Raw genomic sequence first — 20,154 nt, 5'->3', positions numbered from 1 at the left:
AATAAACTATTCAATCGTTTTTGAAGTTGCTTGAAAATGTTACCTGTTAATAAATAATAAAATAGCGAGTAACAAATTTTATTCGCTGACAATGTAGTTTTTCATAGATAAAAAAAAATATGAAAATGTCCAAGTCGTTTTTGAGTTCATTTATACAACTTACAATAAATAAAATTTTAGCTCTAACATTAAATTAGACTACCATATCATTTTCATTAAAAATTCTCCGTCAGAAAAAGAACTTTTTTTTATACAACTTAGAATGGCAAACAAGCTGACGGCCCACTTGATGGAAAGTGGTAACCGTCGCCTATAGACATGAGCAGTACCATGGACATAACAGTGTATACTGTTTCGCCCATGATACCCCCCATGCGTTGCCATTCCTGAGGACTCAGATATTATTCCTCTGTACCCTGTAAATTCACGTCATATCCCACCCTTCAAACCGAAACACAGCCATGCAAACAACTGTTTCACGGTTGAAACACGAATAGGACAGAGGTACCCAAGCAAACGACTTTTGTACAATCTCCCTCTGGAGCTTTCTTGCTTACTCTATTTCAGATGGAGAATTTATTACCGATTATAAAAATAAGAAGTTTGATATTTTTGAAAGTCTTATGTCATTTTGTATGTTCAGGTCTTTGGTATCGTCTGTAGGTTCTAATAAATTAAGGCAAGTTAGAAATTGTATTATTCATTATTAGGAAATGGTAATTTTATTACTATTTTATTAATATAAATGATTCAGCCTTTAACTGTCCACTGCTGAAGATAAGCCTCTCCCTTGGGAGGTTTGCCAGTAGTTGCCACACTTGGCAGGCGGATTGGCAACCGCAGTTAGGCTTAGAAACATTTTAAGAGGGATGCTGCTACTATCAACAATCTTCACAAAAAAAATTATGTGTATAAAAATATGTATAAAAATATTTTTATGATTTATTAATGTTATACAAATATTACCAATATTAATGCATTCAATTTCTAATATAAATAATAGTGAAATATAATACAATAATACTATTATAATTACTTCATACGAATGTATAGAATAGTAAATCAATTTATATTATTCCACGAAAGTTTAATACAATAGAACTTCTTAGTAGCAAGGCTGTAGGCTGAGCTTGATTTCTGATAATACACGTAAAGTTAAATAAATACACGTAATCCATACAAATATTTATATTATCAATAGAGTTACAAACATATTAATGTTTTATAATTTACTAACTTTTACCCATAACTATGTTTGCGTAACTTAAATATTATTCACTGACTGGAATGAAAAGTAGCCTATATCTTTCTCCGTCTCACACAGTACACGCACCGAGGATAAATGCTGGTAGTGAAGTAGCAATGCCCGAATCCGAATGATTTTATTATTCGAATAAATAGTAATTACTAATTTTATAATTCGACTACTAAATTAGCAATATACTTATTTCCGTACTCGAATGATTTTACTTGTTGTAATTAGGTTAAATTTAATAATCATATTTATGTAAAGGGGACACGTAGCGCCATCTGTTATCGCTTTGAGAATAATTCGACGCACGCCATATTGTATTTCGCTCTCTGATTTCGTCTGTCACTTGCGTTGCACGGCTAAAATATGTATTAAAATAAAATATAAGATAAATTAAAAGTTCTCATCTATTTTTTCCATCCAACCATCTCAACATTACTAATTACAATGAAGTCTCTTCCCTGTATCTGCTTCTACCAAATCCATTTCTTGTATCCGCTACTCTGTGGTAGCGGCATCTAGCGTCCATATGAATAACTAAAAATTAAGCCGCAGAATAAGCTAAGTCCTTTTCACTTTATGTTTAAGACGATCTGTCTGTACTAGTATAGTATTATATTATCTGTGCCACTACTTACTATATTATATCACTATGTCGGTGATAACGAGGGACGCAAAAAAATGGAACTAGTGTGTACTTTTTATATAATCTTGTACAAATTCCAATATGAATAATAACGACTACGTGGTCTTCTATAGTCACTTCTATTGTACATATTAACAAACATGTCATATATTATTTATATTGGAAACAGTCCTTTCCAATATAAATGATATACATTTGCTAATAATTTTCCTACTTACTTTACGTATTTATTTTCTTATTTATTTTCTTACTTACTTTCATTATTATTACCAAAATTGGTAGTTTCTACTATATTAAAATTGGCAACACTTACCCTTTAAAAAAAAAGACAATTCAATGATCGGGTCAATTCGACTATCTTCGTGTCGATTCGGACATTAACGACTACTATTGAGTGATATTGGTAGTCGAACGACGTTAGTAATCGCCTGACATTACTAGTCGAATGAATAAAGTTAGTAGTCGAATAATCTAAAAACGATTCGAATAATCCGAATGATTTGCTCAGTCGAATAATTAGTAGACAGATAAGTCACGCATCAATAAATGCTAGTACTAACATGATTATCTTTAGCAATACAAACTTGGCAACTGGATGTTTCAAGGATATAAATCATAGCGAATCCGTTTTTATCTTAATTTAATTTTAGACTAATAAATGACTAATACACGGATCATTACACACAATTAATTTAATCTAGAAAAAAATATAGCCAACCAAGTAAATATTCCCTCACGGAAGTCTACTTGAAACATCATTAATTACTTTACGGAGGTTGAAAAATATTATCTTTAATATCTTAAAGCGACTTTATAAATGTTATGAAATATTCTTATATATATATATATATATATATATATATATATATATATATATATATATATATATATATATATATATATATATATATATATATATATATATATAGTTACATTACCCGTGAGTTGTGAGAGGCTATATACATATGTATGATTTGCGAAAATTTTAACTACCTTTACAAAACTAGGCAAATGTTGGCAAGGAAGAAGAAAAAAAATTTTTTTTTTCTAGTAAACTTAAATTTAAGTATTATATTGAATAGTCATTTTTCATTATTTTATCGCACATTTAGAACGCAATTACAACCAGGAAAAATGAGCAAGAAACTCAACTGTTCTTTTTATCAATAAGTTTAATTATATAAATAATGAATTTGTATGAATATAAACTAATAAGGTCATAAAATTTAAAACATATATATAATAAATGTATTATATAACATACTCAGATAAAAAAAAAAATATAAACTATATAATAAAAATAATCAAACAAAATAAAGGAGAACATAACTACCGGTAGTATCTGATCTTCAATATGATATTGTACTTTTGTTAAGAGTGTGACTGGCTGAAAACCAGCGCTGTGCAGCTGTTCACGTTGCGCTGGGACACTCACAGCATCAGCTGAGCCGGTTCCTTTTGCCTAGTATGGGACACTTCTTGTATATGTTATCTATATTTTATATTGTAATTGAGTGTTTACTGGCAATAAATGTTTTTTTATTCTATTCTAAAACAAATTAATAAAATAAATCAGTTGCAGTGAAATGTGAAACAAGAATCGTAATGAGACAAAGTCTTCTGTATGGTATGGAATATGGTAGGTCACGAATGATGGCAAGAAAACGAAGACTCTTACAATTGGATTTTATTTTACGTTTTTAATATCGTTAATTACAGGTAATAAATAGACGTGTGGCGTCGATCGCATCTATGTGCAGACTAGGCGTGGCGTCCGTTGCGCCGATCATAAGTTTAAAAACGACCGCACGCAGAGACAATGACATAGACAAACTATTTTATTAATAATTCAGTTTTGAGGCACAGAACGCGTCGCTTACAGTCTTCCTTATTCTCTTCTCTAGTACAAGTAGTTATAGTGACAATCACTGAAAAATAACTGACATAAACCGTCTTACTGCAAAAAAGTAAAACTCGTGACAGACAAGTGTTCAATACATGTTAGACGTTTTTCTAAAAAAGCGTGTCTAACATCTGTTTATGTCTAAATAAATTCAAAATCATCTTTATTCAAATAGACTTATTTACAAGTTCTTTTCTCATAATCGTCATCTTTTATGATTCTACTGCTGAGTTCGGAATGTTGTAATCTGCTGAGAATGCCTCAATACCACACATAAATCAGTAAGCCTTCTCGTTTACTCTATGAGATTTACCATATTCGGTTTTTAAGGCCGTCCTTGGCGTTTATTATAATCTAATACTAGCGATCCGACCCGACTTCGCATGTTTTCCTTAAAACGTAGGTTTGTGTTCCACAAAAAAAAACTTTAATTATGATAAACCTATACTTTGATTTAAAAAAAATAAACTATTCAATCGTTTTTGAAGTTGCTTGAAAATGTTACCTGTTAATAAATAATAAAATAGCGAGTAACAAATTTTATTCGCTGACAATGTAGTTTTTCATAGATAAAAAAAAATATGAAAATGTCCAAGTCGTTTTTGAGTTCATTTATACAACTTACAATAAATAAAATTTTAGCTCTAACATTAAATTAGACTACCATATCATTTTCATTAAAAATTCTCCGTCAGAAAAAGAACTTTTTTTTATACAACTTAGAATGGCAAACAAGCTGACGGCCCACTTGATGGAAAGTGGTAACCGTCGCCTATAGACATGAGCAGTACCATGGACATAACAGTGTATACTGTTTCGCCCATGATACCCCCCATGCGTTGCCATTCCTGAGGACTCAGATATTATTCCTCTGTACCCTGTAAATTCACGTCATATCCCACCCTTCAAACCGAAACACAGCCATGCAAACAACTGTTTCACGGTTGAAACACGAATAGGACAGAGGTACCCAAGCAAACGACTTTTGTACAATCTCCCTCTGGAGCTTTCTTGCTTACTCTATTTCAGATGGAGAATTTATTACCGATTATAAAAATAAGAAGTTTGATATTTTTGAAAGTCTTATGTCATTTTGTATGTTCAGGTCTTTGGTATCGTCTGTAGGTTCTAATAAATTAAGGCAAGTTAGAAATTGTATTATTCATTATTAGGAAATGGTAATTTTATTACTATTTTATTAATATAAATGATTCAGCCTTTAACTGTCCACTGCTGAAGATAAGCCTCTCCCTTGGGAGGTTTGCCAGTAGTTGCCACACTTGGCAGGCGGATTGGCAACCGCAGTTAGGCTTAGAAACATTTTAAGAGGGATGCTGCTACTATCAACAATCTTCACAAAAAAAATTATGTGTATAAAAATATGTATAAAAATATTTTTATGATTTATTAATGTTATACAAATATTACCAATATTAATGCATTCAATTTCTAATATAAATAATAGTGAAATATAATACAATAATACTATTATAATTACTTCATACGAATGTATAGAATAGTAAATCAATTTATATTATTCCACGAAAGTTTAATACAATAGAACTTCTTAGTAGCAAGGCTGTAGGCTGAGCTTGATTTCTGATAATACACGTAAAGTTAAATAAATACACGTAATCCATACAAATATTTATATTATCAATAGAGTTACAAACATATTAATGTTTTATAATTTACTAACTTTTACCCATAACTATGTTTGCGTAACTTAAATATTATTCACTGACTGGAATGAAAAGTAGCCTATATCTTTCTCCGTCTCACACAGTACACGCACCGAGGATAAATGCTGGTAGTGAAGTAGCAATGCCCGAATCCGAATGATTTTATTATTCGAATAAATAGTAATTACTAATTTTATAATTCGACTACTAAATTAGCAATATACTTATTTCCGTACTCGAATGATTTTACTTGTTGTAATTAGGTTAAATTTAATAATCATATTTATGTAAAGGGGACACGTAGCGCCATCTGTTATCGCTTTGAGAATAATTCGACGCACGCCATATTGTATTTCGCTCTCTGATTTCGTCTGTCACTTGCGTTGCACGGCTAAAATATGTATTAAAATAAAATATAAGATAAATTAAAAGTTCTCATCTATTTTTTCCATCCAACCATCTCAACATTACTAATTACAATGAAGTCTCTTCCCTGTATCTGCTTCTACCAAATCCATTTCTTGTATCCGCTACTCTGTGGTAGCGGCATCTAGCGTCCATATGAATAACTAAAAATTAAGCCGCAGAATAAGCTAAGTCCTTTTCACTTTATGTTTAAGACGATCTGTCTGTACTAGTATAGTATTATATTATCTGTGCCACTACTTACTATATTATATCACTATGTCGGTGATAACGAGGGACGCAAAAAAATGGAACTAGTGTGTACTTTTTATATAATCTTGTACAAATTCCAATATGAATAATAACGACTACGTGGTCTTCTATAGTCACTTCTATTGTACATATTAACAAACATGTCATATATTATTTATATTGGAAACAGTCCTTTCCAATATAAATGATATACATTTGCTAATAATTTTCCTACTTACTTTACGTATTTATTTTCTTATTTATTTTCTTACTTACTTTCATTATTATTACCAAAATTGGTAGTTTCTACTATATTAAAATTGGCAACACTTACCCTTTAAAAAAAAAGACAATTCAATGATCGGGTCAATTCGACTATCTTCGTGTCGATTCGGACATTAACGACTACTATTGAGTGATATTGGTAGTCGAACGACGTTAGTAATCGCCTGACATTACTAGTCGAATGAATAAAGTTAGTAGTCGAATAATCTAAAAACGATTCGAATAATCCGAATGATTTGCTCAGTCGAATAATTAGTAGACAGATAAGTCACGCATCAATAAATGCTAGTACTAACATGATTATCTTTAGCAATACAAACTTGGCAACTGGATGTTTCAAGGATATAAATCATAGCGAATCCGTTTTTATCTTAATTTAATTTTAGACTAATAAATGACTAATACACGGATCATTACACACAATTAATTTAATCTAGAAAAAAATATAGCCAACCAAGTAAATATTCCCTCACGGAAGTCTACTTGAAACATCATTAATTACTTTACGGAGGTTGAAAAATATTATCTTTAATATCTTAAAGCGACTTTATAAATGTTATGAAATATTCTTATATATATATATATATATATATATATATATATATATTGTTTCGTGAATATCGTAAGAGACGACTAAGGGAATTTAATCGTCGAAAACTATTTTTCAACGACAGCAGCGTTCTTCTTAAAACATCACAAAAGCCGAAAGCCTGACTATGCCTATCAACTCACCTGCCAAGCATAGCAACTACTAGCAAAAGCCCCCTAATCCAATCTTAAACATAGATCTCCCCTAAGGGGGAGATCTATGTTTAAGATTGGACAGACGAATCCAACGGTAGTTTGTTGCTATTGTTTTCGTAAGATAGAATGAGATGGCAAAGCCCAATGTCCTACTCTTTCTCATGCATGCGTTAAAACGATTCTATTGATAGAATCTATTGATACATTGGAAATGGCAGTGAATTTACAGGGTACAGAGGAATAACACCCCAGTTTTCAGGAATGACAACGCATGGGGGGTATCATGGGCAAAGCAGTATACTCTGTTATATCCATGCTACTGTTAATGTCTATAGGCGACGGTTTGCACTTTCCATCAGGTGGTCCGTCAGCTTGTTTGCCATTCTAAGTTGTATAAAAATTAAGAATAAAAAATAAAAAAAAAATCTTTTGCCACTTTTCACTTTGAGTGGATTGCTCTATTATATTTATATTGTTATTTCTCGAGTAACGACAGTAAAAAATCTAACTAAATTACCCGCCGTCAAATAGAATTCCACAAGCAAATAACTATTTCTGTACAATGGTTATTTATCTAAATTATAGTTAGAATACTTAACTACGCATCTCGTCTTGAATTGTTAATGCAATAGGACAACCGTCTAGTACACAGTGGGTAGTATAATGGTTACGAATGGACTCCTAATGCTAGTGGGGTGGTAGGATGGTAGCTTTTGTTACGATGAACTTGTATTGACAGAACAATGGGGGTACGTATCAAAATTGTCACCAGTGCCGAGGTTTACGTTATTTAAAGCCGGAATACAGCGTGGGAAATTATAGGTATTGTAATTATATGAATTACATTAGGTTCCTTGTAGTTGGGTGTAGCGATTACCTGTATGTTATTGTGTTATAAAATTAATATGTGGGTATGTATATATACATATATATATATATACATAATAATTAACTATAAATGTAATAGAATATAGGCTATGTTCAGCGTTGAATAGTTAATGGACAATGTAATAATAATAGATAAGATACCAGAGGGAGACTTTGTACAAAAGTCGATTGCTTGGGTACCTCTGTCCTATTTGTGTTTCTACCGTGAAGCAGTTGTGTTTGCATGGCTGTGTTTCGGTTTGAAGGGTGGGATATGGCGTGAATTTACAGGGTACAGAGGAATAACACCTGAGTCCTCAGGAATGGCAATGCATGGGGGGTATCATGGGAGAAACAGTATACTCTGTTATGTCCATGGTACTGCTCATGTCTATAGGCGACGGTTACCACTTTCTATCAGGTGGGCCGTCAGCTTGTTTGCCATTCTAAGTTGTATAAAAAAAAAATAACTTTAATACTGATAGTTTCAGAAAAATATTTGGAGTGTTGATTATGTTCTGATGAATTGTTAGAAATGATGCCCACAGCCACCTTTTATTATCGCACCACTCGCCATCGACAGAGAATTCGTTATCACATGCTTGAACCTAAATAGTCGCGTAAGATGTGATTTCAAATGAGTTTTTCCCCGCGAATACTCAGGCTGTGGAATGAGCTCCGTGCTAAGGTTTTCCTTAGAGATTACAGTATGGAGTTTTGAAAAAAGGATGTATTAAGTTTTCTTCATGGGCAGCAACGTGCCTGTAAAACTCAATACTGATATAGCAGGTATCTATAGGCTACAATCACTATTTACCATCAGACTGACTGTAAGCTTGTTATAACTAAACCTTCTTCGAATAAAAAGATTTTACAGTAATAAAAATCTTGTCTAGATTTCAAAGATTTAAAAATCGAAATAGATTTAAAGGGAGATGTTTTGAAATAGAGGACGGACCTATTGTGACGTCACTATCACTAAATACGTTACAGCTCCGTCCGTAGTTACGTCTTATCCGCTATTAAATATATTCAAGAGCATACCCAAATAAAATACATGAGCAACATTAGAGTTTAGGTTCCAAACCCCTGACAAGCATGTCGCCGTGTCGCCGGAAAGCATTACGACAACAATACGGCTCGGATTCCACAGTTCCGACCTTTGTGTCGCTAAGACATGTTTCAATCCCAGCAAAATATATATATGACATTATTTATATACTTTTCACGATAATCCTAAAATATGGTCGAACGTTAAAATGGCCGGCTCGTCTATAATAGAATCTTATATATCATCATCAGCCTTTAACTGTCCACTGCTGGACATAGCCTTCCTCTAGGGCAGCCTTTTCCAAAGTGGGCGATAATGCCCCCTTGTCGGAGCTGTAGGCCTAGGGGAGGGGGGGAGTAAGAGACCCAGAAAAAAAATGGGGACGTTGTGTAGAGGCTTGAAAAAATGGGGGCGCTAAAAATAATTTATTCTCAAAGTAGACAGTAGACAAAATAAGCTTGGGAATATCTGTCTAGGGGAATTTTTCCAGTAGTTGCAGATAGGCAAGCGCAGTTAGGCTTTGGAGATGTTTTAAGAGGGACGCTGCTGTCAATCCCTCGCCCACTCTTAGTCGACTCTTACGACAGCTACGGGAAAGAAAAAGGGTGACCTATTCTATGCCAGGAACACATGGCGATATATATATATATATATATATATATATATATATATATATAGAACCATATATATACAACCAGTGAACTACTCGTAAGTGAACCTAACTTCTCGCTTGACCACGCTATGTGTTTTTTTATACAACTTAGAATAGCAAACAAGCTGACGGCCCACCTGATAGAAAGTGGTAACTGTCGCCTATAAACATGAGCAGTGCCATGGACATAACAGAGTATACTGTTTCGCAGATGATACCCCCTATGCCCCTGTACCCTGTAAATTCACGCCATATCTCACCCTTCAAACCGAAACATAGTCATGCAAACACAACTACTTCACGGTTGAAACACAAATGAGACAGAGATACCTAAGCAATCGACTTTTGTATAAAGTCTCCTTCTGGTATGTCGGCTTACTAGCTTATTTTTAATACGTCTTTTGAACATCTCAAGTTATATTATATTATACTGGCTGTTATCCTTTTATGGGATGGGAGTGAAGCACTATACACAAGGTCAATTAATATACGCTAAGGAGGTTGCATTGTTTTGAGTCAACCGTTAACTGTCCACTGCTGAACATAGGCTTCCCTCATAAAGGGATTTTTGCTGTAGTTGCCACATTTGGCAGGCAGGTTGACAAACGCAGTTCGGCTTTGGTGACGTAAGAGGGACGCTATCATTCTCGACAATTAAGATCATCTAGTTATGTTTTATAATACCCATGGGATAGAAGGGGTGGAATGGAACGCTAAATGCTTCGATTCAAACAAACCTCTTTCGCTTCTTCCACATTCATCAATCTTTTCATACACGCTTGCCGGTTACGGGTACTTTTAATTTGGCCCTTCTTCAGCACGTCGCCTATTTGGTCGACATACGTCCGTCTAGGGCGGCCCCTACCGACATCTCCATTCATAATAATACAATAAATAATAATACAATCATAAATAAAATAAGAACCGTCAAATTCAATCTATGGCCTAACAAATACATAAAGAAAAAAAAAATACTGAGAAACAGCCAACCTCTTTTCCTAGGAACTCACTTAAAAATATTTATTCAAACTTATCAATAATATAACCAATGAATTTCTATGGAATTATCAATTGGATATTCGGTTAACTAGCGCGCCGTGTTGTTTCAAGACCGAAACTTGAATAAACAAACCCCTGTAGATATTCAGTTTTGGATTTCTGTACCTATTCGAATAAATGGCTACGCCTTCGTACCGTTCATTGGGCTGGAAAATTTCCGACTGAAAAACCTATTTTTTGCGCATTGTGCACGCCACTTGTGAAGGATATTATTGAAAGGATTTGAAGATTCAGTGCGCCGTAACGTGACATTAGAACGCGTTTTATAACATACTAGCGGCCCGTCCCGGCTTCGCACGAGTGGACATTTTTACAACGTTTCAAAAAATGGTTATTGTGACATAACGATAATAGTTGGACATATAGTGTCGAAAAGTTTTTTGTAATTATTGATATTTTCTTCAATATTGTAGAACATACTTTTGTTCTATCACCAATAGTTTCCGTAGCGCACGCGACGAAAGATATTTTATAGCTTTTTTTTACACCTTGAGTTACATTACTAAAGTTTTAGTAAGGACCCCTAATCTTTTCTAACAATAAATATAGCCTATGTTACTTAGGGTGAATGTAGCTTTCTAATGATAAAAGAATTTTTGAAATGGGCAAAGTAGTTTTTAAATTTATTCATTACAAACATACACACAAAAATACAAATCTTTTCTCTTTATAATACTAGTGTAGATAAGAGCTTCTTGCCGAGGGGTTTTAACAGGTTATTCGACGAGGGAATTCATCCTTACACTAGAATGATCGCATACTGTGCGTTTTCAAAGGAGTTTCCTCCCGCGTGGTTTGCCTTTTAGATTGCAGCATGGGGTTCTTCAAAGAGGGCATAATACGCTTCTTATGGGATGGCAACTCGCTCGTGACACGGTGTAATTTTACTGTCACATCACACCATTCAAATCAAAACACAGTCATGCAGATAGCTGCTTTACCATAGAACACGACTGGAGCAGAGGTATTCAAGTAGAATACATATCTATTTATTTAAACTTTAATGTAACGTAGTAAAATTCTATGTACATATGGTAGACTTAACATCGGACGGTGTTCTCTACCAGTCAACCATTGGGCGAACCGAGAAATAAGTAGACGGTGCATTATTGAATAGAGGAAAAATAAAGCAATACTTGATATGTTCATATATTGTAAACATATATTTAGACTAATAAAAACATACACAAGAAGAGGCAAAATGCTGGACCACCTTATAAGACATAACGATTTTTTAAGAGCATAATAGAAGGAAAGATAGAGGGCAAAAGAGGAAGAGGAAGACCGAGGATTAACTACATGGGACAGATAAAGGAAACACTAGGCGTTATGTCGTAAAGGGAGATAAAGGATATGGCCTGGGATAGAGCTGGCTGGAGGAAGTTGCATGAATTAATTGCACAGACAAGAGGAAACTCTTAAATGAAAATGAAACATACATATAATATATTAAATAAATAAATATATACATAAAACATAAACAGATCATCTTAATCTCACAGACGAGTTGCGTGTGAAAACTAGTAGTTACATATTATTATAACTTTATTGACGTTTGTATGAAAACTAATATCAAGTCCATTTCATTAAATTCAATATCATTACTGGATGTTTATATTGATTATTACATACCCAAAATAATCATAAGAAAATTGAAACGAAAGAATGTACAGTCCTAAAGAAACAGTGTAACGTAAATGATAATATATATCTATAATGAAAAAAATATATTCATAATATTGTATTTTTATTCTTATAAAAAAATATTAATTCAGTTTGAAATAACATACTCTATTTGGAACTATTAATTATGGGAACATTTTTTTTTAATGAAAAGCTCGCCTCCTGTCATATTGGCTTCAAATATACTTGGCGTACATTATTACATTATGTATGTATGTATATGTATTTGTAAATGTGTGTGTGTGTATATATATATATATATATATATAATGAGTAGGGATAATACTTATATTATTATATTTTGTGTGCATATCGGGTAGGTCTGAGAATCAGCCAACATCTATTTTCATAGCCCTCAATGATAAGGGTGACCCGCACCTAATTTTTTTTTATATTTATTTTATTATGATTTAGCATTGAAAAATACATACAACTTCAAATTTTCACCCTTTTACAATCAACCCCTTTTTTATTTTTTCTAGAAATGATATATATGGTAAAACAACGTTTGCCGAGTCAGCTAGTATTATAATAAAATTGTAACTAGATTAAGTGTGTTCATGGGAGATATTTAAGAAAAAATATATCAGAGCAACTGAAGCAAAAATAATATTTATTAGAAATCTTATCACTCTATCTATTTGTATGTTTCTTCCAACACCACACAATAACTACTGCACCAAATTAGAAGCGGTTAGGGGGGGAAAGGGATTGTTAGTAACGGAGACTAAGAATCCCATTGCTAGCAATATATCCAGACAGGTCAACCTCCACACGGTTCCCCCTGGAAACTATCATGGTTAATTCCTGATGAATTCATCATAAAAGTTGGCCTGTTTTCATCGTCACCTATCATCCCTCACTGGTGCCCCGCCAGCGTATCCCGTTAGCGCAGGCGGAGTTACTATTCCATTGTCATCCAATAAAAAAAACTTGAAAGCGCTTTTCATAGTTATGTCCCAGAACATTTTACATAAAATTTGATGTACAATTTATCTTGATATACTATCTAAAAGTAGCGTGTTTCATTGGTTTTCCTACTTCTGGAATTCACGTGTAGCAAATAGCTGACAAAAAGCTAGTAGATTCATGCTTATACCCTATCAGGCCGACCTTCCCGTGGTTGACCTGATAGACTATTATTTTTATAATTTCAACCGTTAACTGTCCACTGTTGAACATAAGGGGACTTTTTTTTATACAACTTAGAATGGCAAACAAGCTGACGGCCCACCTGATGGAAAAAGGGTAACCGTTGCCTATAGACATGAGTGGTACCATGGACATAACAGAGTATACTGTTTCGCCCATAATACCCCCCATGCGTTGCTATTCCTGAGGACTCAGTTTTACCAGTAGTTGCCACACTATGCAAGCGGTTTGGCAATCGCAGTTTGATTTTTAGAGATATTTTAAGAGGAACGCTACTGCTTATCCTTCGACTATAAGTTCTCTTAGTCGCCTTATACGACACCCACTGGAAAGGAAGGAGTGGCTTATTCTATGCCGGGACAACACGGCGAACGTAAGACTAAATAGTAGTCAGTATAAGAATAAATAATCCAATAATCCTATGACGTTCCCTCGCGCACTTTGCTCAAAGGGAATCATTAATGGATGGTATTATGTGTCGTCAATTAATTCTGTTATATTACATATAGTTAATAAATAATAAGCTTTGTGCTTAAATCTATTGATTAAGTGATCCATTTATTTATTTATTTTTGGGAATAGCAACAGCATATTGCATTATAATATATATAACAAACATTAAATATACCACAATATTAACGCACATGCCTATTAAAGGTATTCATAGCATTTGCTTTAACATAATTATACAGTATGAAATGAAGTAAACAATTTTAAGGAATTAGAGAATACTAAACTAAGTACAAAATTTTCATGTTTCTACTGTGAAAGCAGTTGTGTTTGCATGGCTGTGTTTCGGTTTGAAAGGTGGGATATGGCAGTGAATTTATTTACAAAAAATAACACCTGAGTCCTCGGGAATGGCAACGCATGGGAGGTATCATGGGCGAAACAGTATACTCTGTTATGTCTACGGTACGGCTCATGTCTATAGGCGACCGTTACTACTTTCCATCAGATGGGTCGTCAACTTGTTTGCCATTCTAAGTCGTATAAAAATATAATAATGGTAGCGGAATTAAACAAAATGATCATTTAATTTTAACCAGAGGAAGACTTTGTATACCAGAGGGAGACTTTGTACAAAAGTCGATTGTTTGGGTACCTCTGTCCAATTCGTGTTTCAACCGTGAAGCAGTTGTGTTTGCATGGCTGTGTTTTGGGTTAAAGGTTGCGATATGACGTGAATTTACTGGCTACAAAGGAATAACACCTGAGTCCTCAGGAATGGCAACGCATGGGGGGTCTCATGGGCGAAACAGTATACTCTGTTATGTCCATGGTACTGCTCATGTCTATAGGCGACGGTTACCACTTTACATCAGGTGGGCCGTCAACTTGTTTGCTATTCTAAGTTGTAAAAAAAAAATTATATCTAGCTGATCCTAAAACTTCGAATGACGGAGATAAAAGATGCCTACTTACGCACATCTGTATGCCAAATATTATGTGAAGGTCGTGTGTATGTGTGTGTGTGTGCAAATACACGTATTCCATAACGATGAGGTTTACCAAAAGAATCAAATATTCGCATGGGGTTTGAAAAGGGTCGTATGGGATCAGTCAAATTGCCAAATCAACATTGATATAAAATATGTCTTTTTTATTACTTTGGTACAACAGTATGGCCCTTTTTCTAAAATGGATAATTTCCTATAATCAATTTTCGATATGTCTTTTTATTGATACGCATGAAATTGAGGTAAATAAAATTGAATGGATGAAAAAGGTCTTTATGTAATATCCTATTCGAATTTGAATTCCTACAGGAATAAATTGCTGAAGCACTTTGTACAACAATCTAATAAAAATTAACTCTAATTATCATAATATATATATATATATATATATATATATATATATTTTTTTTTTTAATATTTTTTAATTAAATTCACTCATAATCGTATTTTCTGATATTGCTCAAAACTTGGGTTACATGTTTGTTTTTATTATTTACTTCATTTTCTCGCACTGTATAACTATGTTAAAGTGAATGCTGTGAATACCTATAATAGGCGTGTGCATTAATATTGTATTGTATTTAATGTTTGTTATACCTATATGTTATAATGCAATATACTGTTGGTGTTCCTTAAATAAATAAATAAATCCTAATATTATAAATGTGAAAGTGAGTTTGTTTGTTGCGTCTAAGTGCCTTAATGGCTTTACCTATCTTCGTGAAATTTTGCTATACATTATATGCAGAGAAAAGGAGAGAGATTACCATTTTTTTAACCCGGTTAGTGAACATATCATACGTGTCGCATGAACGAAGTCGCAGGTAAAAGCTAGTTCATCATCCTTATCATATCAGCCCTTAACCATCCACTGCTGAACATAAGCCTCTCCCTTGGAGGGTGTCCCTGTGCTTGCCACGTTTGGCGGGTGGATTGGCAACCGCAGTCAGGCTTTAGAGATGTTTTAAGAGAGAGGCTGCTATCCATCCCTCGCCGACCCTTAGTAGTCTTTTATAGCACCCATGGGAAAGAAGGGGTGGCCAATTCTATACCGAGACTACGAGCTAGTTAATTTTGTATTATTGTTATTAGTTTTGCCGTTTCCTTTTCAACCGACTTGAAAAAAGAGGTTCTCTAATCAATTGTGTTTTTTATCTTTATTACCTCATAACTCCGTCAGTTATTAATCGATTCGTTTTTTTTTCTCTGTAAGAATGTACTTAGAGATTGATTTTAGAAAAAAATATCAAAATAGGATATGAAGTTGAAATTTTAAAATCGAAATAACTGGTTTTGCTACAAATGAAAGCAGTTTTTTGTTTTCATACAACTTAGAATGGCAAACAAGCTGACGGCCCATCTGATGGAAAGTGGTAACCGTCGCCTATAGACATGAGCAGTACCATGGATATAACAGAGTATACTGTTTCACCCATGATACCCCCTATGCGTTGCCATTGCTGAGGACTCAGGTGTTATTCTTCTGTACCCAGTAAATTCACGCCATATCCCACCCTTCAAACTGAAACACAGCCATACAAACACAACTGCTTCACGGTTGAAGCACGAATGGGACAGAGGTACCCCAGCAATCGACTTTTGTACAAAGTCTCCCTCTGGTAAAATTCGTCTCGATGGACCAACGCACCTGCTTTTGCCCTCACATATTATCTCTCACTGGCACATCGTTTGCGTATGTAGACAGCGCGGACGGGGTTACTGTTTTATTTTTATTCAATAAATTAATTATTTATTAAATAATTTCAGTTATGTTTACTATTAAATTATTTCATAATTATTTTTGTTGCTGGCAACTTTACCAATTGACCTTTTTTGTGAATTGTTATTTTTTATATACTTTTTTATATTCTATTTGATACGTGTTCTTCGTTGGCATTTCTTTTTTATATATTCAAATATATAGTTTAGGTATATACATAATATTTATTGTTTTAAGGTTACAACCTATTTATTATAAATACATATATATATAATAATATCATATATAATTTTCTTGCTTATTTTTTATATTGTATAATGCAAACAAAGTGCACTCGTTTATTCATTTATTATTCATTTATTATTATTTTTTCTACATTTACTATAAAATGTGTTTGTTTAACGATATTTAGAAACGATAAAGTAAAATATGGAATGGAAAAAAAATGGTAATATTATTATAATATGTATATTTTGTTGGAGACTCCAACAGAAATTAATACTGGCATAAAAACTTTTTATTAAAAATATTTAATTACAAAAAGTAATAAATAAAAATTGTCATAAATGGGAAAAAAATGTATTTCTAATTATCTTTGGCCATTTATATATTAAATCCATGTATCTATATTGAGTATAATATACATTTCACAATGATATTAATTTACAATATTTTTATATTATTTGGGATTACAAAAAAACTGACAGCCAATACAGATGGAAAATGATTATGGTCCATTAAAACGCATGAGTGCCAACATAAATACACATACTATTTTACTGTGAAGCTTTTCGTGAGAAATAGAAATATTATGCCTTCATGCCCTGTAATTTATTGAACGATTAAAAAAGTTTTGATGAAACCGGCGTTCGAACCCGCACCATCTACACGACAAGCCCTACTCATTAGACACATGCGAATAAAATTATTTTATATATTTTAATCATATTTTTATTATAATTTTGTTGCCAAATAAAATTTCCTTTGAATTTTTAGAATTGTTTCTTAAAAAATAATCTATCAAAAAAACTTTAAAAATAAATTGTATATATATATATAAAAAAAAAAACAAAAAGTTCCCTCTCGAGTCGCTACATTTCTTTTTAATTAGAAATAAAATACAATTTAAAAATTTTGACATTTATATAATTTACATCGCGTTTATTAATATTAATTCAGATAAACTTATAAATATTATGATTAGAAATAAATCCCTTAATAAAAAGTGATTCACTCACCTAACTCGCTACTTCGCTCCGCTTCTATCACTTGCGCGACCAAATCGCGCGAGCGCGCGTGCATCCGCGTGAAATGCACGCGGGACCGCCCGTGCCTTATTAAGGTCCGACCACCATGGCGTACATGTTTCACAAAATCACTCTTATACTCACACTGCACTAAAGTCGCGATGTATAATAGTAGAAGAGGCCGAAACATCACGGCATGGTCGCGTCCGCACGCCGCGAGCACTCGGCGTTAACTGAGCGGCGCGCGTGATTCTTCACGAATCAAATTAATTTGAATCTAGCTTTAATTTGGTATATTATATGTAAGTTTGTATTGATGAATGTTTATAATAATGTATGTTATCAATTATTTTGGGTTTATGATACAATTTGATGCTTAAATGAGTAGTTATTTGTGGCGAGTGCGGTGTCACGCCACGCTAGACCGGGGCGCTTGAAAATCAGCGTTTCTCTCCTTGAACGGATTCTATACTGAATTTCTGTATATATGTTGGAGATACGTATATGTAAAAAGTATAGCTTTTTATAACTTATTTCTTACTAACTTTTAGCATGCTGTTTCATACACATGGATTTCATAAATCAAACCAATTAAAAGGACTACTTTAAAATGAAATGTAAATCAAATATTATGAAAATTTGTGAAAATTCCAGCCAATTCAATTCGGTACAATAGTTTTTGTGTGACACCGAAACAATCATATAGAAATATAGACAAAATTTCTAAAAATCATTGTTTTACCCTCTATGGGTCTTAAGGTCCATAAGAGGTCTTATTAATTTTTCTTATATACCTATATTTATATATATAATTATAAATGTATAAAGTTAATTATATATGTATAAACTTATCATTGATTAGTTCTTTTTTTTTTTTAATTGTCACAGTATTGTACACTACTCTACTTGCTGACATTGACGCTCCTTTCCACGTTGAGTTTTCTAGAACTCTTTTAGAGTTAAGCTCGCTTTTGTACATTTGCTTACCTCTGTCGTGTTTTTTTAAGTATTATTAGTATATACAATAAAGTATAAATAAATAAATAAATAAAAGAGAAAATTATTAATTTAGGAGTCGAAAATTATTATTAATATAATATAGAATAATTTAAAAATTTTATGTCAAACATTTTTCTCTTAAAATGTTCCGTTTTGCTCTTATTGTTTTGCCCATGATACCCCTCATGCGTTGCTATTCCCGAGGTCTCAAGTGTTACTCCTCTGTATCCTGTAAATTCACTGCCATAACCCACCCTTCAAACCGAAACACAGTCATGCAAACACAACTGCATCACGGTAGAAACATGAATGGGACAGAGGTGCCCAAGCAAACGACTTTTGTACAAAGTCTCTCTCTGATAAACTATGTACTCACGACACAAGCTCTACTTAGTTCAAACTAAACTAGATGGCGTTATATAATATAATCCCGTTGTATATTTAAGGTTTTATTATTATTACGATAATTAAAAAAGAATGTTACAATTTGACGTACCACAAAGTGACTGGCATATTCTTAGATTATTTATCACTTTTATGGGATGGAAAGGAAATTACGAATTATTTTTCTATTGAGAAAAAAGATAACAATAAGAGTAATTAGTTATATTATTACAAATATGGGCTGGTTTCCTATCAGATTTTTTTTTTCTTATTTTATATTATTTATTTATTTATTAATATATGTATATGTACAAAGTGGACTTAATGCTAAAAGCATTTACTCTCAAAAAACCTTTGTAATGTTAGAATACTCGAATGTGGTAGTAGTAAAAATAAATATAATACTAAAATTTATATATATATATATATATATATATATAATAAATAAGCAGAAACTTTGTACCCCTCTTTACGGAAACTGCACGGACTGTATACTTATAGTTTATATAGGGAAAGACTGCATCCTTATATAATAGTATTATTAAATAATAAAAAAAATATTAGTATTCTGCAAATACTAATATTTTTTTTTTGTAAATTAAGCATAACAAAATACATTAAATAAAAAAGAAGATCATTACACACACTACCATATATTTGTTACACACACGTGTATATACTCTTTTCGTTTATTGTTAAAGTCTGTGGTCA

General features: G+C 32.9%; 1 protein-coding gene across 1 annotated transcript in view; it reads right to left on the bottom strand.

Annotated features, from left to right (window-relative positions):
* Positions 1-18,282, bottom strand: part of LOC113516454 (probable G-protein coupled receptor 158) — a 197,688-nt gene extending 179,406 nt beyond the window's left edge. Inside the window, exon 1 of the mRNA XM_031913302.2 lies at positions 18,052-18,282. Within this exon, the coding sequence (XP_031769162.1) occupies positions 18,052-18,250 (199 nt within the window). The 5' untranslated portion in view covers positions 18,251-18,282. The remainder of the gene's footprint in view (positions 1-18,051) is intronic.
* Between the last annotated feature and the right edge of the window lie 1,872 nt (positions 18,283-20,154).

Source organism: Galleria mellonella, unplaced genomic scaffold (genome assembly GCF_026898425.1).
Source record: "Galleria mellonella isolate WM207_F2 unplaced genomic scaffold, CSIRO_AGI_GalMel_v1 utg200, whole genome shotgun sequence".
Taxonomy (NCBI): Eukaryota; Metazoa; Arthropoda; class Insecta; order Lepidoptera; family Pyralidae; genus Galleria; species Galleria mellonella.
The sequence above is the reverse complement of the archived record's forward strand: the minus strand, read 5'-3'. Positions and strand labels throughout refer to the sequence as shown.